This window comes from Rhinichthys klamathensis, unplaced genomic scaffold, assembly GCF_029890125.1.
Source record: "Rhinichthys klamathensis goyatoka isolate OS25496 unplaced genomic scaffold, OSU_Roscu_1.1 h1tg000056l_1, whole genome shotgun sequence".
NCBI lineage: Eukaryota > Metazoa > Chordata > Actinopteri > Cypriniformes > Leuciscidae > Rhinichthys > Rhinichthys klamathensis.
Window position 1 is genome coordinate 1,580,552 of NW_026606601.1, and position 23,449 is coordinate 1,604,000.

A 23,449-nucleotide genomic window follows, 5' to 3' on the forward strand; every position below is an offset into this window, starting at 1 on the left:
AAGATATACTTTTTTTTTTTTTACTATCACTATTATAAAATTATATATAGCGGGCCAAATACTTTCTTTACCTCCTTCCTTCCTTGCATGGGATTTAAAAAAAAAAAGGAAAAAGTCAAAAGCTGAAAAAATTTGCCCTAGTATTTTTGATTATTTGTAGATGTAAGGGAGTTTTGGCCTATGACTGCACTCTGTAAAAACTGCCATCAGTTACAAAGCCTCATCTTCATTTCTATTCGGTTTCATTGTGCACCTCAGTTCAAAAGTAGCTTTGTATCCCGTCTGTCTTCAATATTTTGAGTGTTATGTGACTATGTAAAAATAAACGTATTTCAAGAATTTTCCTTACTGTTTTACTTAATATTATGTACATGTTTGTGTATATGTATCTGAATGCCATTAACATTCGCAGTTTACACTGTCAGTGTAACAGTAGATAGACTAGAACATTTTGAGACACCAAAATGGCTTAACCTTGTGTATGTGACAAATGCTTGTCTTAAAGTAAAAAAAAAAAAAGTTGATGGTGACTGAGTCAACCGGCCAGACAAGGTTTATACTTTATACCCAAATGTCAAAAAAAGTACTCGAATCAAAGAACAGCATATGAAGCTCCATTCTTAAAGGATCATTAACTAAAAAAAGTTGTTTCAGTGTTTAGTTACCCTTTAACATGATGAATGTCACGCATTTTACTTCTTTGATTAGTGACCACAAATCCTTATTAAACAAAAATATTTTAAAAAGTTACATATTTATAAAATGTTTAAATTACATGTACATGTTTAAATTAGATATTAAATCCTTGATTTTCCAATGTGGCCTCAGAATTTGATAACGGTTTTATTTAAGTAACAATGAAAAATATTTGTTAAATTATAGCACTAATATAAAAAAAAAAAAAAAAAAGTAATTTACACACAAAATAAAACGGATTTCTTTAAAAAAAATTAAAAGATGCTCGATCTCTACCATGTGATTGCGAGACTTTTATTATGAACTGTTCAACTTCCGGTGCGGTGATGCAGGACGTGCAAGTGTTTAGATGTCTCGTGTTTGCAATTTTCTTCTGCCATTGCAAATAAATTTTTTCCTTCAATGTTTAGTGACAGACTGCTCCACAGTTTGCTTTCAGGTGCAGTGAAGGACTTCTGATGTTAATACGCGTTGCTGAATGAGTCATGTGACGGCGGTAAGTGACTTGTACAATCATGTGCAGTAACGTTAACTGTTGCTTACATGCCATCCTGCATCAAGGTTCACGGATTATTCATGTATGGATTTGCATATTTAAAAGAACGTCTGCTGCTGACTTTCGTTAGAGCTGACATCTTTGAAGGTTTCTTGTTTGAAATTGTCATTTGACCTGAATGACTTAAAGGGACAGTTCACCCCAAAAAAAGAAAATTCTTCTGAAATAATTTACTCCCCATATGTCGTTTTTTTCATTGTAGCAAAAACCGTGAGATATTGAAGAGTATCTTCTGTCCATTTAATGAAAGTGAATGGAGAGTGAAAAAAACACACAATAAAATGATCATATAAATTGTCCATATGACTTGTTCGCTATATTCCAAGTCTTCTAAAGGCATAATATATTGCATTATATCAATAAAATAATTTTCTCACTCTGTCATTCCAAACCTGTATGCATTTCTTTCTTCTGTGAAACATAAAATGATGACAAAATAATTTTAATTTAGGATAACTAGGCTAACTATCCATTTAAAAGAGTAGTTGAGTAGTAAAAGACATATGACATTTTAAACTAATTTCCTTCTACACTTGAACACAGTGAATGTTTGAATAACGACCTTCCTGCCCTATTCCATACTGCGAATGTGGACTGGGCTGTCAAGCTCCAAAAGAAAAACACACAGAAAAAAAGTTTTATAAAAATGGTCCATATGACAAATGACTTTATTATAAGTCTTCTGAAGTTATATGACTAATTTATGTGATGAACAGGCCTTAATTTAAGTCTTTATTTATTCATCCCCTTTTCTGTAGCTAAAAAAACAAAGATAGTAACCTCAAGTCAAGCGCTTTATACAATACAGATTGTTTTAAAGCAGCTTTACAGTGATGATAGGAACATTATGCTTTTTGGCTGCTGTTCAGCTGAAGTCAGTTCAGTGTTGATTCAGTTCCGTTGTAAAGATCATCAATTATTAAATTAGTTCTTCCAAAAATGATGTCATCGTCCAGTTCAGTTCTCATAAAACAGAATCAGTACTGTCAGATCAATAATATAGCTGAATATTAAGTGTCCCCAACTCAGCGTGACAGAAGGAACCCAAACTTCATCAGGTGACAGAATGGAGAAAAAACCCTGCGGAAAAAAACTTGGGAGTCATTAGGTATAATATCAAGTGTGAAGTGACATTTTCAGCTCAGCAAATGTCATTGATAAATTCCTTTTTCTTGCATTCAAGACATGATCGGAGATTAGAGACGGTCAACAAGACGAGAAAGAAAGGGCATCCTGACCTATTTTGTGCATGTAGAAGTGGATCCATGGGTGTCCTGCGGGTCCTGTCGGTCACCATGGGAAGGATCAGCACTTTTAGGTCCTATCAGATCATGCTGCTTCTTGCCGCAGCCTTGGCGGTGGTGGCGTTCTACTACTTTGGCTCCGAAAAGCAGAACTTCTCCAGCACCACAAAGCGGATCAAGGAAACACAAGCGAGCCACAACACCAACCGCGATGATGCTGATCTTTCCATAGACATCCGGTCCGGACGTCCAGAAAGCAGAACTGGAGATGACCTGGAGGGAAAGCTGTCACGCTTTCATGCTCTCATGATGTTCACCAAGGTTGACAAGAGCTTGACCCTTCAGCAGAAGTTTCAGGTGGTCATGCGCTCCATGGCCAAACATGGACGGTTCTTGGAGGATGAGATGCTGGTTCTCCACTACGTCTCTGATGCGGGCAGTCAGGAGCTGGGGGAGAAGATGCTTCCTGAACTTCTGCTGGATGCAACCTTCCTGTACAAGGTATGTCAGTGGACATCCATGTTTTGCAATGTGTGCTGATGCAGCAAAGACTTTGATGTCTTTAAAATATTTGCAGTCTGAATACATTTGAATAATAATAATTATTATTATTTGGAGTTGGAGTGGTTCAGAAGATGATTATAATATTATAATACATTGTTATAATCATATCATATAATATAAATCACACTGTATATATTACATATAATAAACAAAACAAAAATTATATGCATATTAACCTCATATTAACATATTCATTTTTTACAGTCTATGATATTAACGGACATGGTTTTGTTATTAAAGGGAAAGGGATCTTTTTTAATCCTGCTGCCTGCTGCTTTAGTTTTGCCATCACCCTAAAATGAAAACTAAGTCATCATTTACAAACCCTGGCGTATGTCCTTATTTTATGGACCACAAAAAGGAGAATTAAAAAAAAATGTCCCGCTCACGTTCGTCCATATACCGGCCGTGAATAGCAGCCAGCATCAAACCTTTTAAAAAAGATGCAAAAGTATCACAGAATGATCCCATGCAACACATGTGTATTCCAAGTGGGTTTACGATTGGGTTTAGTGTCCGAAGTTAATGGAACCGTGGCTTTAAAATACAGTATCCTGCCTGAAAAAGGGACGATTTTTTTTTCCTTGTTAAAAGCACAAAGGCATTCTGTGCTGTTTGCAAGCACAGCAGGTGGCAGTGCAGGAAAGCTGAACTCCGACAGGACTAGAGGTCACACCGCAGACGTTTCCTTTACATCAGCTCACAGAAGAACAACACACAGCTCTCACACTGCAGTACTCCCTCAGGACCGCTCAAACTGACTGTTATCAAACACTTTCACACTGTATATCAGATTTTTCAGTTCATCAAAACAACTGGGCTCATTCTGTGAACACACTTCTTATCAAACTATTTAAGCTTAAATCAATAAAAATCGAGCAAGCTATGTGGATCTTTTTCACTGAACGATGACTGGGATTATTTTAGTGGTTAAATAATGCAGTCAAATAGTCACCCATTTGTTCAATAAATCACACTTTAGGAAATGAAGAATAAAGTAAGGCTTTCATTGGCTGTGTGTTGGTCACATGGGGGCAGTGTTACTCTATCACAGTGGGTTTTTGTGATTCCTCTTTGAGCTTTAGGATCTTTGGTCTGATCCTGTTGTTGAGGATTTGTCTGTGGAAGCATGAAGTAAACTTGGCCTAGTTCAGGCAGATAGGTCATCACTGGACTCTTAAGGTTCGGATATTTTCTTTATCTCAGTTGATTGATCATGTAAAGGCAGCCAGTGCAACTTTTCTGCTGTGGATCATGTATCGAGCAGACAGCAGTGTTTCCTGCCTAGCAACAGTTGCCGGGCATTAGTGGAAGCTGATCCTCTGTCTTGGACTGGCGCAGTTTAGCAGGGATGCTGTGAGACTGAGGTGCAGATTACCTTCCTTTAATCCAGACTCATTCAACACACACACACAATAAGATAATGAGTATTTGGCTTAATGCAACATCCGATAATCATCGTCACCCATCCCAACATGTGCTGCAACATTTTGATTAAAGCAGTTTTAGACACACACACACACACACACACACACACACACACACACACACACACACACACACACACACACACACACACACACACACACACACACACACACACACACACACACACACACACTCACTAAACAAGAGCCTATTTTTAGTGGATTCTAAATTTGGATGATGATGATTGTTGTTATTTGGAGCAGTAGCTGTAGTAGTGGATGATATATTATTATTATATTATTATAGAAAACTAACTATTGTTGTAATAGTAATAATAATAATAATAACATTCAGTGGTGAGGGTGATGATTATGATTGTTGTTGTTTGGAGTAGCAGTAGTTGTACTATTAGTAGAATATATATATATATATATATATATATATATATATATATACGTATATATAAATTTAATTATATTTTGTAAATTTTAATTTTAATTTTGTAAAAGAATTAACTGTTTTAGTAGTAGTGGTAGTAATAATAATTTATATATATATATATATATATATATATACATATAATACTCCAATACTTTTTTTAAATGCATTTCAGTTAATGTTTTATTTAAAGCAACACATTTTTTGTTGTTGTTTAATTTTAGTTTCAGTTAACTATAATAACCCTATAGTCCATTCATATGCATGCAATTTTTATTTTTTTTATTTTTTATGAATTAATTATTTTTAGAGTGTCATGTTGGCATGTGTTTTTTTAGCGCAGGCTGTTTTGGGCTCCAGGTTATAGACTGAACCTGTCTCACTCTCAAAACTGCGCAGACACTGACAGCGTGGAAAGTTCCACTATCACTGCGGGCTCACAGACTCCCACACAGTCTCATGATGAGATAAATCCAGTATGAACTCATCAGACATGTGTTCTCTGGGGGAGAAAGGTCATTATGGTTTATTGAGCTCTTTGCGGAACTGAATGAAGTGTGTAATGCACAGTACACATTGTATGATTTTGGGCAGTCCCAGACGAAAGATGATCAATCACGTCCATATTCTCCTCTTTCGCTTCCTCCTCTTTTTTTTCAGCGCACATAAAAACCACAATTGCCAAAGTGCGATTCATCTTGCTCTATTTTGTTACCACTGACATTTAATTCTTCTATAACTTGCGCCGTAGCCTACGATTCAATTAATAGGTGTCATCATCGTACAGTCTACATACGTGGCGCATCCAAGTTTATTAGATCCATGTTGTACAGTGTGATTTGTAATGATCTTAGGATTGCCGAAATCGTACAGTCTGTAGCCAGCATACAAGGTCGATGGTTTGCAGAATCCGGGTTTCATTCCGTATTGCAGTTTGACAGCATTGGCAGATAAAGGTATTGATTGATTGGTTTCATATTTTTGGTTATTTACCCCATAGTATTATCATGGTATTCTCTTAAGCATATGGGACTATTGGACTAGAACATTCAGATTGTCAGTGATACTTTTGCAAGCATCCAGTCTCATATAATAAAGTACTGTCTCACTTTATTATAGAAAATCAGAAGCACATAAATGACCAGCAGGCTCTGCTTCAAGTCCCCATGAGCATTAACGCGTTCATAAGCATTTAATTTAATAATACCACAGGCATTTTTGCACAGTACTTAATGTGCTAGTAATGGAGATTACACTGAGCTCTGGATGCCGAAACACATTTGAATTCCTGGAAGAGATAGCTGGTCCCTGCAGTTACTTCATCTATAAAATAAAACTAGTGCTTACTGGTGTAGTTTCTGTTCCTAACTATTAGTTCTTTTCAAGTGAAATGAGGAATTCAAATGAGTGCTCTGTTCTCTTTCAAGTTCTTATGAGCAAAATGTTTCGTTTTCTCTGTTAATTTCTCATTGCTTCTGCATTATTTAGCAGTTTTCTTATTAAAAATTCAGGGCAATATCACAAATAAACTGTGATGAAATATTGAATGGGTGCTCCCAACTTGATACTTTTAGAGCAGATTATTATTATATATTATTTTTTTTATGGTGTTTTGATGATGTACGCACACTCATCAGGGGATATCTTTACATTTTAACATTCAGGAGATATTTTTATCCATGGCAGCTTAGGTTTTTGATAGAATCTCAAAAAGCCTTTTTAATTTTTTTTAAATAACTCTTAAAAATTAAAATGACGATGTATTGCTGTCATGGCTCAAGAACGAGATTGGTGCTCAAGAAACATTTCTTATTATTATCAATGCTGAAAACAGTTGTGTTTCTACTAACAGTTGTGCAACAAATAACAGCATTCATTTGAAATAGAAATATTTTGTAGCATTATGAATGTATTTACTGTCATTGATCAATTCAATGTGTTCTTGCTCAATAAAAGTATTAATTTCTTTAAAAAACAAACAAATAAGCGAACAACAACAACAAAGAAAAAAACATACTGACCCCAAACTTTTGAACGGTAGTTTGTTACAGTTCATGCATTCACTGGTAATCAAACCCACGACTTTGAAATTGCAAAATTCACTTCACTTGGCATTTGTATATATTTGTAATCATTACATTTTCCTTCCTAGTCAATTTTCTAAAGAAGTGAAATATTGATAATTGTCTTCCCATTATCTTTGAATGGAGAATTCAAATTCTCAACTTCTATTTTGAATCTCCGTCCTGTGTAGCCGAGTTTGCAGGACACAATTGGGCTGTTGGAATTGACCTATTTAGGGTGAAATGAGAAAAACGTCTTTGTGAATCAACCTGGTCGCTTCAACTTTCAATTGTACATTTGTCAGAATTTTGCATTTCCTGACTCCAAAGATACAAGGTGAAGAAAGTCTTGATTGTGTGAAGGTTTCAAAGAAAATCTGCCTCTAGATACAACTAATATTTGTCTTACTGTACTTTTGCACATATTTCCACACAGACAAAACTTTAAAATGCTTGGTTTGTTACAAAATCATTATCAACTGTGTTCCTTGAATCTTCTGAGCTTGTGCTGTATTAGTGCTTTTGTTTCGCCAGACTGAAGGTGGAATGCTAACCCTATGGCAGAAACATATTATACCCCTGCAATCAAAACCTTAATGGGAAATCTGTGATTACTGAACACCCATCCCCCCTCCACCTCCATCGTCTTTGTGCAAGCTAGCGAAAGATACACATTATCTGATTGCATGAGTCGAGTCGACGCCAAAGTCTTGCATTGCGGAGCAGGATTTGGCGGCTGGTTGCACTGCAGACAAACACATGTATTGTGTGCTTTCAATGGAAGGAGCAGTAAAAGACGACTGTCAAGGCTCAGTGAGCCAAATTGTGAACACCTGAGAATGAAATCTCTGTGCCAAAAGATGGCAGAAATACAGCTCACTCCTTTCCACCCATGCACCGAATTTACAAAAATGTAGTGTCAGAGTCACTAGGGTCACAAAAAAGTCCTCATTTATCACATACATTTCTGTTGTCAATTCCAGGTGGTGTTTCACAATGTAGAAGCCCTTACAGAGAAATTATTCCCCATCGTGGAAGCCATGCAGAAGCACTTCAGTGCAGGATCCGGCGCGTACTACAGCGATGCCATCTTCTTCCTGTCGGTGGCCATGCATCGCATCATGCCTGCAGGTGAGATACGTGCCTCGGCATTGCCATTGTTTATAGGCACAGGAAAAGCAATTGCAACTTTTATTTAGCTTTTTTTAATATTGTAATGTTGATGTCCATTAATAAACCGGGCATTGTATATTACAATATTGTTGGCTCTTTGACAAATTGCTTCTGTTCCTCTTATGGAAGTTGTGGACAGTTTGTGGACAATAAAGACCAAAGAACTAAACCAAAGTCCTTTTAGGCAAGTCATGCCACTCGGCCGCCATCTTGGCAACGCCTCCGGGCAGCTATTTCGGTCTAACAAGACCAGGCTCCTATCTAAATGAATGGGCAGAGAGTCAGAACTGCACTTTCACTGGTCACCGGGACATAAAAACTGCTTGTATAGAAACCGCAGTAAAACATGATAAAAATCGCTGAAAAAGTTTGATGACTTTGGCCCAAAATAAGGTTTAAAAGGTCTTTTTCCTCACAGGTTATACGTTTACTACGCATGCGCAAGGGTTCTCGTTTCCGCTGTCGCAAACCTCAACTGTGCGCATGCGTCAGTGGAACCAGACGATAGGCTTACATGTTTCCCGGCTTGACTGTTAAAAGCAGACGATTGGCTTTACAGCGGGAGGGGCGGGGCATGTGCATACAACCGCCATCTTTGGCGTTACGGGTTTTCCCTATATAGTTGTATTGAGGATTGAGGAAGTGGCATGTCTCTATATAAATTGTCTCTGACTAAACTAAACCCAAAAGTTAAAAATTTGTAGTTTCTGCAACACTAGCATCTCCAGAAATTGCAGGAATAATGACTGTTTCCAAACATGGAACCACATAAAGGCCATGAATTTCTACTTGTCTATTTTTTTAATCTTGAGGGGAAAAAAAGTTATTAAATGAAACATCTAAAAGCAATGGAAAATTATATTGTATTAATAATAACTGTTGTTGTTGTTAATTTTTTGTCTTAAGAAAATATATATAAATATATAAAATATATAAATATAGGTATAAATAAAATATCTAAAAATAATAACAAATTCTACTCTAATAATAACAATAGTATCAGTAATTATTATTATTCATCACCTTTAAGCAGTTCCTGTGACACTAAAATCATACAATAAAATATAACAATAAAAACAATAAAATATAGAAATAAAAAGTTATAAAAATTGTATAGTTGTTGTTGATTATTTTTATTGTTATTTTTATTTTTTGGTTTTGTATGTGTCTATCTATTTATCTATCTGTCCATCCGTCCGTCCGTGTTTTTTATGTATGTGCGTGCTCGTTTATATATGGCTTTTGTTGTCTTCCAGAGTTCCAGTACTGTCAGTTAGAGAAAATAGTCATTATTTTGCTTAGTGAAGCTAATGTCACATCAATTACATCACCTTTAAAGGTGCTCTAAGTGATGTTGGGTGACGTCACTTCTTGTTGACGTTCGAAGTATTGTCAAACAAAACGGAGGCTAGCTAGACCCAGCCTCCTCCTCATCCCGTCCCCTCCCCCTGTAGTTTTACTGATACTTCATTCAATGTGTAATGTCGCCAAGTTAGATAAATACTTTCATATAATGCAGAAAAAGAGAAACATTACCAGAAAAACACAATTAAACGTTTCACCACCTGAGGTTATAACTTTAGCTCCCATACAAGGACACAATAATAGCAAGATAACGTTAGCTTCGCGTTTCCTAGTGAGCATAAACAACGGCTCCGTCGTAATTTTTTAGTCAAATTTAGTCAATAGGCTATAAATGAACATTTCAAATTCATAACAAACAGTTGGTGAAAACAATCATTCACAGAAACTGTCTCCCTACTGTGAGTTTGCTTGATCATTTACAATAGAGATCGATAGCTAGCTGCTATAAACCTATATGTTGTATTCCCCTAAGTTAGCGCTGACTGCATTGTTCTAGCTAATTATATCCTTGTGTTTGTTAGGCGAACATGAAAGTCCATTTATAAAACCCAAACTGGATTTACTCACCTGTCCAGCAAAAACAGAGCTACCTGAATGTCGAATGTCGGCGGAGTTCTCGCCACCTTTCAAAGACTTTTCCGATGTAAATTCGGGACTTCGCGTGTTCCTTCTCTTTTTCCCTCTTCTTTGCATTTTTCTGTTCATCGGAATGTCGTCTCTTTGGTCGTGTGTCGGCCATATCAAACTTAGAGTTATAATTCTAACTTCCCTCTTCATGCTTCTTTCTCCTCCACACCCCCCTTCATGTGTTCGCGCTCTAATCCCACCCCCAAATCCTTCTTGTCGGTTATTGACTGGAACACTGTTTGTTTTGTTTCGTGGTGCGGGTTGGCCCAGTTTGTTTTTGTTGCCGTTTGTGGAACCTGGTGTGTCTACAGAGACAGTGTGTTCAGGGGACAGGCAGCTAGCGTATAGTGAGGAGATGTTCGCTGTATGTGACAAAATGTTTTGGCCTAAAAACGCATGACATCATTTAGAGCACCTTTAACATTTTAAATGTATATTTAGAAGTAGCATTCTGTCTGTTCTGTAAGTCAGAATTATTATACTGATAGAATTAGGATTAACCCACTTTTTCACAACAATATTGTGACCCAACTTTTCCATTTGAAAAGTGGCAGCTGCAGAACATTCAGTGTTCATGTAAACTTCCCCATCACACTTCCTGCCGCACATTCTAACCATGTTATCTAAAGGTCAGTACATTCGGCCATCCTGAAAGGACATTTGGACATGAGGCCGCTGATGGTGTCATATGTGCCGACTCACTCACAGGTGCTGAACGGGCACATGGCACAGCGCTTGGCGGGGCGGGGCGGTCCTCTGTGACACTTCTGCCACTCGCTCTCTCTCACATTGAAACAAATGGTCATCCAGGCATCCAGGCATCCAGGCATCCAGGCATCCAGGCATGGTTTGCTGTGCCAGCAGAATGCCCAGATGAGTTTGCTGCTACACTAAATGCAAATCACTGGACTCCTGTCAGCCTAACAAATCAATGATACCATGAGAGAGTAAAGACCTATGAGTGTTTGATAAAGCTTTTAGGTTCATGGCTGTGACAGAATCCTGACGTCACTTTTCTTTCTTGGAACTAAACAGTATATCATATTAGGAAACACCAATAATCTATAGCAATAACATTAGCAGACATTTGGACATTTTGGAATACTTGTTTCAGGTCAATTCTGGTCTTTAAATGTGTTTTGTAGTGTGCAATTTTTGGGTGGGCCGCGTGTGTGCGGTTAAAACATAACTGCAGCTGTTTCTGAATATTGATTTTTTCAAAAAAAAAAGGGAGGGGGGGGACAAGCACGAAACTTAGTAAATAAAATAATTCTATATACACAATTTAATAACAAAGTTTTATATATGCATGGGGTCTTCATCAACTGAAGGCATGCTTTCGGAGTTTCCATGGTTGACGTCCTCATAAAAGAGTCTACTGGAAGTGCTGTAGTGTTGCTGTACCATAGCCTACTATAAATGTGAAAAGTACAATAATATACTGTTTCTGAACAAATAATGCAGTAAGTGATGTTTAGTTTTAATTGTCAGAATCTATTGTACATGACGAATAAAAAAAATCACAAACATGATGCTTAACTTACCTGATAATTTATAATTTAACGAATAAATAATTCAATAATAAAATAATTGTGTATACCGGTATATATTCTACAGTTTATTAATATGTAATGTAATGTAATTTTATTTCAAACGAATGAGTAAATTCTGTTGAATCCAAATAGCTCTAAAATAATTTTAGAATGGTTATCTGAAACTAAAGGCGGCATCTGCAACTGAAGGCACACCGCTCGCACTCCTGTCTTGACGGCTTTGTTGCTGTAGACCATTTTAAAATTTTAAATAGCTTCACAAATTATGTTTAGGTATCTGTTTCTCAAAAAAAAAAAAATCAGCAGTGATTGATTTTTATTGTTACTTTCAAAGATTATTATCAAAATACTCTCATTTTAAAGCGAACGCTATTCTGTACTTATTTCGCTCTGGAAACTGAATGAAAAAATCTGTTAGCTAAGAACGAACCAAAATGAAAACAATTAATTTTGAATGCATGTATTTGACAGCCTACACCCATCCACTCCTCATCTTGTTCTTCTGAGTGGGAGATCTTCCCAGGGCAGTACTGCCTCTCAAACTAAAATCAGGAAGCCCACTCTGGGGCCGGGCCCTCCCGTGGCGCTGACACTGTATGTGCACCTTATTTATTCAGAAACTCCCCCCTGAGTTGTTCACTTTTCCAGTTTTATTCAGTGGGTAGAGCCTTTGATTTTGCGATTGAGAGCGTGGCCTGCATCGCCTTTTTATTTTTACACTTTTAGAATTTTTACGTGAGACAAACAATTTGCAGGTTGACAGAAAGTAGGTCATTTCACTTTATTGTTCTCCCGCATGTCATTGAAATGGAAATTATCCAGGTGTATATAAAAAAAGTTGACCTAACTTGACAAAATAAGGCAACCTATCACATTCAATTTGTTAAGTTAACTCAACTAATTTGCTTCAATTAAAGTCAACTTAATACTTTTGCTCATCTAATGAGTAGTCTTTTGAACTTAAAAATTCTTATCAAGACAACTAAAGATTGTCTAGCATTTAGCAATGCAGGGGGCTACAATACTTCTTTAATCTTCTTTCATTCTGTTTGATGTTCAAATTTAACTACATGATATGAACATTATTTGCCTCTTAAAACAAGAGGCAAACATTTAACCCGGATAGGCAAATAAATTGCATACAAAAGTTGCAGTGAGATGCACAACACATCTCAAACATGGTGATGATCAACAAATGTCAATTCCATAAAAAATATTAACTTTTTTATTAAGCCCGTAAATGCAAAGCAATGATCATTTTTTAATAATAGTTACCACATGATTTGTTCAAGCTGCAATGCATGCTGGGAACTGGCACAACATTTTTCAACATAAAATTGTTCAGATAATAATTTGGAAAGTTGGGACAACATTTGGTCAAAATACTTGTGAATCTTAATGAGGTCAACAAAACAACTTTTGTTAGCAACATGTTTAGAGTATTGTTTAGTTCACTCAAGCTACTTTTCACATTTGTTAGAAGAACATTTTGTAAGTTGGATTTTTCATACACTCTATATTAAGTCAAGTCCTCGCAATTGAATTATTTTCTTTTTGTGAACTGTATAAGAACTGCACATTCAGAAAGTTTAGACACTTATGAGTATTGATCCAATGATCCAAATTTACATTTGTTCCTCACTTCAGACATTTTGCTGTAGACCAATATTTTTTTGAGCATTTTGCAATTTTTCGTTTTACTGTTTATAGTTTAGACTTTTACAAAAAATTGGGGTCTGATTTTTCAGTAAAAATATAATTTATTCATGTGATGCAAAGCTGAATTTTCAGCATCATTACTCCAGTCTTCAGTGTCACATGATATTTCAGAAATCATTCTAATATGTTGATTTTCTGCTCAATAAATGCTTATTATTATTATCAATGTTAAAATTGGGCGAATTATCCCTTTAACAGTGGTTTTTAATTCACTTTTGACCCACTGACTGACTGCTCATATACCCACCTCGAGGAATTCCGTCCAGATTACTCTGATTTCTCTTTACTGTCGGAGTAGGTCTGTCTGCTTGCATGACCCGTCTCTCCCGCCAGGCTCATTCCGGTTATCAAGTCTACCAACAGGGCAGTCAATACCGGCCTGCTGAGAGGCCGAATAAGTGAGCCATGAGGAAGAGACTGACACCATTAGTCTCATTTATACCATGATCCCTGGAAGACCACTGGCCCGCTGAGGAAATGAGAATTTCTGTGGGTCTTAAAGAGCAAGATTAGGTGCTCAGTAATGATTGTTTGTTTGTTCTTATGAAGTATTAATGGTGGAAAAAGAAGCACATGCCCAGTGATTTAAAAAAATAAACGCTCTGGTTTAATGTTCTCTCATATTGCTGTGAGGGATTTGGCTGTTTATTAAAGGAACATTGTGCCTGGAGGTGGGCTGGTATATTAACTACTTAGCCTAAGTGACAACAGGAGCTGTGAAAATAATTGGCCCTTGTTTCAAATGGCTTTAAAATGGTTTTTATTGTGAAGAAGTCCCATGTTTTCGGCAGCTCGTGAGGGAACAGAAAGCCCTTGTTTTAAGACTTTCAGCTTTTTCACTGCCTCAAGAGTGTTGTCAACAAAGTCAGCTTCTTTGAGTGTTTTTTTAGCAGTTGCTTTTGTGTCTGCTGGTAAATGGATAAGCTAGAAAATCTAAAGGTAGATTTTTTAAATATTTATACCTAATCATGTTGTTGCTTTTATTGATATTGGAGGTTTTAACACAGGTTGCTATATGTGTAGTAACCAGACACATTACAAGATTCCAGTGACGAGCAATCATTCACAAAAAGACAAAAAGTCAATCAATCAATCTTTCTGTTTGCGAACTACTAGCAAACATTACTAGTACTACAGCTGACGAGCAAAAAACTAAGAGCACTTACATTGAATTCTCTCTACTTTCATTTTTTTCTAGCTTTTTATGGTTGTGAAATGTCTGATTCTAAACTTCCTCATTATTTTTTCCTCATCATTTTTATATTTTTATATACGATTTAAGTATTTATTTGAATCAATTGTCATTTTTATATTTTCAGTTTTCATTGTAATTTTTAATAATTATATTTTGTTTTGCTAATTTAATTGTAGATTTATTTCAGTTTAGTTTAGTAAGAATTCTAGTACTTCAACTTCAACAACTTATTTTACTTTAACTGCCAAGGCAATATTTACAATTTCCATTTAAATTTTTCATCTAATATTTATATTTTATTTCAGCTTTATTTCAATTAACTAAAATAAAAAAAAAAAAAAATATTTTTTAGTTGACAATAACACTGCATAAAAAGCATCTGAGTGACATTTTTTTTTATTTGTCGCTTTAATGTTGCATTTGGTTAGATAACAGTGTTTGATTTATATATATATATATCTATACACATATATATAAACATGATAAATGTAGTTGCAGACAACTACAATTTGGTACTTTTTTGTCTCTGTTTGATGGAAAATAAAGGAGAGACTAAAAATATTAAAACAAATCAAATCAGAGTGATTTGCAAAACCACTTAAGATACTGTTTTATCAACATTTAATCCAAATCCAAAAGGCATTTGAACAACTAGTACATTTTCATATGCTTTAAAGAACAAAGTAGACCTTAGATATCCCAGATATTTCTTATCAAAGGCAGTCAGACTGTTTTGTGTAACTACATTATAAAAGTCATATGCCAGTTGATTAATCTTTACAGTAGAATTGAGTAACTGTACTAAGGAATTTCTGTCAGAATGAAAACATGCATGCATCTAGAAATTCATCATTTTGAAACATGCCTTAAAGGGATGGTTCACCCAAAAATGAAAATCCTGTCATCATTTACTCACCCTCAGGTTGTTCCAAACCTGTGTGAATTTCTTTGTTCTGTTGAACACAAAGGAAGATATTTTGAAGAGTGTCTGCATGACCTACCACATGATTATGAAAAGATTGTTCTAAGAAAGAGGTGTCCTCTATAGGGCGTGATCTCTCATACCAGATATAACTACAGCTGGCTTTTAATCTCATAATGTGGTTGACCTACACTAGCCTATATCACTTACTGTTGTTTTCACCAAGGAAAGCATCAAAGCCATAATCCACGGAGAACAGATGGAATTCCACCTGCTCCATACATTTAGTTGGGACCAATTGATCATTAAAGTAGATTACTATCCCTGGGTATCGTTAACCACCTTAATATGGCTTTAAATTGTGAATGTGCAGTACATTTGCTGGGAGATTGTATCTAAAAAGAAGGGGAAACCTAAATGATGCAGATATTTCCCAAGATGATGCTGCTAAAAGCTAGTACAAAAGTATTAGATCTGTGACACTTTTCTAAAAGTGTGTCAAGCTTCGGTGCTTCCAGTCGTTTTAGATGACCAGGCTATTTTTGAGCATGTGCAAATGTGTGTTCCCTACTTCCCTTGGGTGAAAAGATGCTGGGAATGTCCTAGATGAATCTCTGTGTGCATGTACTTAGCTAAAACTAAACTAGAAATTGTTTAAGGCTCTATAGGCATGTTTCCAGCACCTAAGGCCACGATGGAGCTGGTGAACTCCACGTGGACCCGTTTCTTGAAAGTCTTCATCGCTTCAGGCCGCAGAGGCCCAATGAGATGAATTAGTGCAGTCGTTAATGCTTCAAAGGCGCATTTTAACCTGCTTGCTGACATGCCCTCGGGTGCACATCAAGCCTCTGTGGCTCATCCTGCCCAAAGCGATTGTGCCTCTTTTGATCTGGTGTACTGTGACGCATGGGTTTTATTTTTGGAGGTTTGACGAAACTCTCTGGTAAAAATTATCCCTATTCAATTTGAGGCAACGTGAGGCACCAAACTGAATCACAAAATGCTAACCGTTTAAAACTGCAATGCATTGTAATAGAAATTTTTGGTGGTGACAGTGGCTGGTAACTATTTTTAATTTAATGGCAAATTTAATCTTCACCTTAAAATGAAATCCCATCAAAACAATATAATTTACTGGCATAATTTGTTAACATTTAATTAGTGCATTAGCAATATACAGTAAAACTACAATTTTTTACGGCATTTATTCAACTTTATTTTAGTTCACATTGCACCAAGGCTGCATTTACTTGAAATACAGTAAAAACAGCAATATTGTGAAATATTTGTACAATTTAAAATAACCGTTTTTAATATTTCTTATTATCAGTGTTGAAAACGGTTGTGCTGCTTTAATATTTTTGTGGAAGTCATGATGCATTCTTTTTCAAAATCCTTTGATAAAGAGAAAGTTCAAAAGAACAGCATTTGCTTAAAAATGGAAATCGTTTGTAACACTATGTATGTCTTTACTGTCACTTTTGACCAATTTCATGCATCCTTTTGGAAAAGAAGTATTAATTTTAAAAAATCTTACTGACCCCTAAACTTTTGAGCGGTAGTCCAAGTAGAAAGAATATCTTTTTCGACCAGATTACGGTTAATATTACTACTATTATCTGCTTCCAGCTGCCTACTACACCAGCTCATTAAACTGTGATGGGATGAAGTATTTTAACTTTATAACAAATTATATCAAAGTTTTGTTTTGATCTCTGTAGACCTGGGGTCTCCAACCCTGCTCCTGTAGGGCTACCATCCTGCAGAGTTAAGCTCTAACCCTAATCAAACACGCCTGAACCAGCTAATCAAGGTGTTCATGGTTTGACAGATAAGTGTGATGGAGCAGGGTTGGAGACCCCTACTGTAGATGTGCTTCCTGATTCATGGAAATTCAGCAGTTGTCCTCCTTTTATCATTGCTCATGAAGTGTTTTGTTGTGAGCCTGTGTGTTTTGAGGGGAGCGCTGAGATCGTTGATATTGATTCGCCTAGTTTCCGGTGCTTGTTTGGAGAGACGTCGGTGTGAAATGCCTGACCGACTAAACAGCTCTGGCTGGCCGCTCTCTGCTCATTGTTCTAATTACAACAAGCATAGTTCGGGCCCCCTATGTTTTGCTTTCCGAATGTGTGTCTTTGTGTGTCCTGCCTCTGCTCCACAATGGAGCATCCAGAATGTTGTCTTGAGGGCTTTGTTGTCCAGTGTGCTCACACGAAGACCCCGAGGCCATCCGACATGAGAATAGCCCTCTGGATGATCATGTCCCATCATTTGTAATTTTGTGTTTTCTGCATTAGTACACACAAAAAATGTATACAAAATCCCTTATTCACTGCATGTCTCGCTGCTCACAACTTCCTGTAGGATGAGGTTATTTAGGTGTTTGTTGATTTCAAACAGAATTGCTTTACATTTCTCTTTCTTTTGCCCCCTAGAACTGAAACACATTGTTCAGTTGGACCTGGACCTCAAATTCAGAAGCAACGTCAGAGACCTCTTCCAAGAGTTTAACCATTTCCCTTCTAAGGCCGTCATTGGAATTGCACGTGAAATGCAGCCAGTTTACAGGTATCTGACGCAGCTCTATTTACAGTAATTTGATCTCAAATTTATATGCTCCCTACTGATATATCTGGTGCATTCATATAAAAAAGTATGAAAAAAGGGCTATGCAATATATATTGCCATATCAGCCATATATACACTCACCTAAAGGATTATTAGGAACACCATACTAATACTGTGTTTGACCCCCTTTTGCCTTCAGAACTACCTTAATTCTACGTGGCATTGATTCAACAAGGTGCTGAAAGCATTCTTTAGAAATGTTGGCCCATATTGATAGGATAGCATCTTGCAGTTGATGGAGATTTGTGGGATGCACATCCAGGGCACGAAGCTCCCGTTCCACCACATCCCAAAGATGCTCTATTGGGTTGAGATCTGGTGACTGTGGGGGCCATTTTAGTATAGTGAACTCATTGTCATGTTCAAGAAACCAATTTGAAATGATTCGAGCTTTGTGACATGGTGCATTATCCTGCTGGAAGTAGCCATCAGAGGATGGGTACATGGTGGCCATAAAGGGATGGACATGGTCAGAAACAATGCTCAGGTAGGCCGTGGCATTTAAACGATGCCCAATTGGCACTAAGGGGCCTAAAGTGTGCCAAGAAAACATCCCCCACACCATTACACCACCACCACCAGCCTGCACAGTGGTAACAAGGCATGATGGATCCATGTTCTCATTCTGTTTACGCCAAATTCTGACTCTACCATCTGAATGTCTCAACAGAAATCGAGACTCATCAGACCAGGCAATATTTTTCCAGTCTTCAACTGTCCAATTTTGGTGAGCTCTTGCAAATTGTAGCCTCTTTTTCCTATTTGTAGTGGAGATGAGTGGTACCCGGTGGGGTCTTCTGCTGTTGTAGCCCATCCGCCTCAAGGTTGTGCGTGTTGTGGCTTCACAAATGCTTTGCTGCATACCTCGGTTGTAACGAGTGGTTATTTCAGTCAAAGTTGCTCTTCTATCAGCTTGAATCAGTCGGCCCATTCTCCTCTGACCTCTAGCATCAACAAGGCATTTTCGCCCACAGGACTGCCGCATACTGGATGTTTTTCCCTTTTCACACCATTCTTTGTAAACCCTAGAAATGGTGGTGCGTGAAAATCCCAGTAACTGAGCAGATTGTGAAATACTCAGACCGGCCCGTCTGGCACCAACAACCATGCCACGCTCAAAATTGCTTAAATCACCTTTCTTTCCCATTCTGACATTCAGTTTGGAGTTCAGGAGATTGTCTTGACCAGGACCACACCCCTAAATGCATTGAAGCAACTGCCATGTGATTGGTTGATTAGATAATTGCATTAATGAGAAATTGAACAGGTGTTCCTAATAATCCTTTAGGTGAGTGTGTATATATATATATATATATATATATATATATATATATATATATATATATATATATATATACTAGAGGTGGGCATAGATTCATTTTTTTAATCTAGATTAATCTAGATTAATATTGAAATTAATCTAGATTAATCTAGATTAAAATGGCTCATTTGAATTCTCCCGAAGGCATTCAGAATATGTGTGCTACCCAAATAATGACTAAAAGTAAGTCTTTGAGAATAGTTTGCCTCGCGTAGGGATGTGCATTTCTGCCAAAAATGCCATTCGACAATCGAGGAGCAAAAGTCGAATATCGTTAAAAAAAAAAAAAAAAAACCCGCAATGACAGAAAGGGAGGCCAATTTCATCTTTAGCGATTTGTCATCAAACAAACTGTTTATTAATTGAACAAGTAACATGTTTTCGTCCTTTTTTTTAACATAGTAGGCTAATTGGAAGAAGAAAAAAAACAATAGCCTACGCACGACAGTCCGTTTTTGCATCGCCAATGCTCGTTAGGTCAAAAAATAATGTCATCATATGTCATAAGAATTTTATGTGAACCTGCCTTGTTACTGCAATAGCCTCATTTTTAAACAAATTAGTTTCAATCAATGTAAACTATTCGTGTGATTATGCCACTGCGCAATACACGCGCAATACACACACAATGTAGCCTATTACCTGAATGAAATGAAATCGAATGTGTCGTCCTGTGGAATCATTCATTCACAGACAGCTTACGAAGATGTTCAACTAATAAAGATCTTCATCGCTGGCAAAAATATGATGCATTTGCAGATTTGCATTCACTAGACTAGACTGTAGATCGGCCACTTCATCCAACGCTCTGATGCTCTTAAATCTTCCTGTTTCGACTCCGAGTGTGAATTGAAAGCGCTTCAGACGATTCAGTGCGCGAGGAACTGAACAGATCAACTGATTCGCGAACCGATTTAGACAGATCATCTGACAACTTGTTTGATGAAGTCTTTGAACAGAATCGACTCAAAAGAGTGATTCATTTGTAAATGAGCATCGCTCATGCCCATACAAAGGACACAGCGCGCTTGGAATAAACTCATTTAACAACGTATTGCATTAAAATAAAGTAACGAGAGGAACGTCGCCCAACGTAACAAAGTAAAAGTACACCTTGTGTCCCTGACAGGAAAATACCCTACTGCGCGACCTGTGACAGTAGGCGCGGCGTCATACTACACATTAGAATTGCGCGAAAATATAACGATATTCGAAAAAGCTATTTATGATCCCAACCCAACTTTGATTAACGGCGATATTTTTTTTATCGCCCGATAAGAGTCTCACGTTAACGCAGCACGTTAACGCCGATAACGGCCCAGCACTAATATATACATATATATATATATATATATATATGGTGCCATATCAGTTATGATGTTTGTTTTAAAATGCATCGGTATTGCTTGAAATTGTACATGCTCATTTCCCCTATTTAGGCTGTATATTTAAATTTAATTTGCCATCATCGATATATTTTGTTTTAATGATAGTTTTATAATTTTATAGTTGTTAAATGCAAAGCAAATCTTCATACATTATAATGTTGGTTTTAGTGTTTTATTTGTAATTTATTTAGACAAAATAGAATTTTAATACCTGTGAAAATAGCATGAAAATAATGTTAATTTTGGTGCATTCCATTATTTTAGTATTATTTATATTGTATTATTGTATTTTTATATTTTGAATTTGTTTTTATTTTAATATTTTCAGCTTCATTAAAATTATGTGCTTTTGTCATTTTTATCAGTTAGCTTTTTTCCCTTAAGCTAATTTTCAAATTTAGTTGTAACCTTGAGTTTTAGTTGCCAGGGTTTTCATTGTAATATTCATATTTAATTTCAGCTTTATTTCAATATCAAAATGAGTTTTAGTTAACAATAACAAGACTGATGCATTCCTACTAAAAAGTACCATAATACCACTTTGTTTTGTATTTTTCATGGTAATACCATGATAATTTGGAAGTGTACCATGGTCGTACAATGATAATTATGATGGTACATATGTAGTACCATGGGATATATCAATCTCATGGTATTACCATCTGATACAGTAGTACCATCACTGTACCATGGTATCATCAGAGTACTGTTTTGGCAATACTAGGCAAGTATTAATTGGCTCTGTACTTGTATTTTGTCAATGACAATAAAGTGAATCTGAATCTGAAGTATTAATACTGTACATCAAACATGCAAAGGAAATAGAGGTGCAGGCTTATTTTGCATTTAAGTTTAGCAAAGCTGTGACATTGGCAGCTCTTGCACAGTCCTACTGGACAGTTTGATCAAAACAAATCCTGAAAGAGACTTTGGACAACCAGTTCTCCTGTTTCCCTTGCCAAAGAGAATGTCGAAATGGTCAATGCCGTTTGTCTTGTGGCCTGGCAAAGTCAAGCTTGACATGAAACTGGGACACATTTGGAACCGAATAGAGGTGGAAGCCTTTTCACAGTCTTCTCCGAGAGCCATCATGTGACTGGAGCTATTAGAAACGGTTTCCTGAAAGCTCTAGTGTTTATTCACCGAAACATGAGGAGGAAGCTCAGATTGGTGATAGGAATTCACAAAGGAGGCTGTTTTTTTCTTTTTCTGGTTGCTTTCTAATACTGTGTTTGTGTGGTTCTGTGTATGTGTGAGAGATGGATAGACTGTAGGGGCTTGTGGCCTTAAAAACCCACACAAACCTTACAATGATGTTGTGTCTCCTTTGAAGCAGACTTTCCTAGTTCATAAATCTTTCAGTCTCCTCATACAGGTGCAAATGTATTAAACAGCTTTAATTATTAGGATCTTTAACCGAAGGTGTCGAGACCCGCATGATTGAGCATACAGGCATGTTTTATCAGATTAATGTTGATTTTGATTGAGCAGTTACCATAGCAGTTCACCGGATGACATTAGATGGCGCTATAGTCACCTTGTTGGATGTTGTTACTTGTTTCCCTTTTCAGTTGTCCTACATTTCCATTAGATATGCCTCACTTCAGGGCCTCAAGTCAAGTCTTTGTGTAAGAAAACAACAGCAAATTGTAGCAAGCACGTCTCTATGTTAAAAGAATAATTCACCAAATTGAAAACCTTGGTCCTTGCCATATTTTACTCACTCGATTTGTCATTTTAGGTCATATTACTATTTGTTCTCCTTCCTTGAAAGCATATTGACATAATTGGATTGTCATCCCAAAAAAAGCGGCATCATTTCAGGCTGAGTCAAGATGGAACAAAAAGTAAGTTGGGGGTGCACTGTTCCTTTAAGTAACAGAACTCCAAGTAAACTCCATTTAAACTCCACAGTTGTTACTGTATTTTTGATCAAATGAATGCAGCCTTGGTGAGCATAAGATAGTTTTTTCAAAAACATTTAAAAAAAAATCTTACCGACCCCAAATTTTTGATAGTTGGTTGCTGTGAATGATGATCTTACTTCAGAATTTTGTATTTGACCGAACAGAATCAAGTATTCCAGAGAGCGGTGTCAATTGAAGAGTGATATTGATAGATGTGACCTTTCCTTACCTGGTGTTATAAATTCATTATTGTTTTTCCATTCACCCATACAAGCATTTTGAAATCTAACATTTCATCATTTTTTGTCAATACATCTGTCTATTCATGATTTTGTAGAGGATCCCGAAAGTGAACTATACTTGATGCGGTAGTGATCAGGCTTTCAGCTGTGTGAGGAGCTAATAGCATTTCTGGAAATGAGCCACGCACATGGAAAAATTTCCCCCTTGAGTGTTCCTTCTCCACAACAGAGTGCAGGTTTTCCACAACAGTTATCTGACTGCACACACAACTACTGTACGCAAACAATTGAGATGAAAAAAGCATAATCGACCGCTGAGATATCTGTGGTGCGTCAGCAGCAGCCGCACTGGGGTTTGGTGATGACATCTAACACCTGTGCCAGAACAATGACCCCCTAGGCCCCTCTAATTCACTTTTG

General features: G+C 36.7%; 1 protein-coding gene across 1 annotated transcript in view; it reads left to right on the forward strand.

Annotated features, from left to right (window-relative positions):
- The first annotated feature begins 1,031 nt into the window (after positions 1-1,031).
- Positions 1,032-23,449, forward strand: part of LOC130083556 (xyloside xylosyltransferase 1-like) — a 38,874-nt gene continuing 16,456 nt past the window's right edge. The window contains exons 1-4 of the mRNA XM_056248635.1: positions 1,032-1,192; positions 2,436-2,997; positions 7,973-8,120; positions 17,979-18,111. Coding sequence (XP_056104610.1) covers positions 2,518-2,997; positions 7,973-8,120; positions 17,979-18,111 — 761 coding nt within the window. The 5' untranslated portion in view covers positions 1,032-1,192; positions 2,436-2,517. The remainder of the gene's footprint in view (positions 1,193-2,435; positions 2,998-7,972; positions 8,121-17,978; positions 18,112-23,449) is intronic.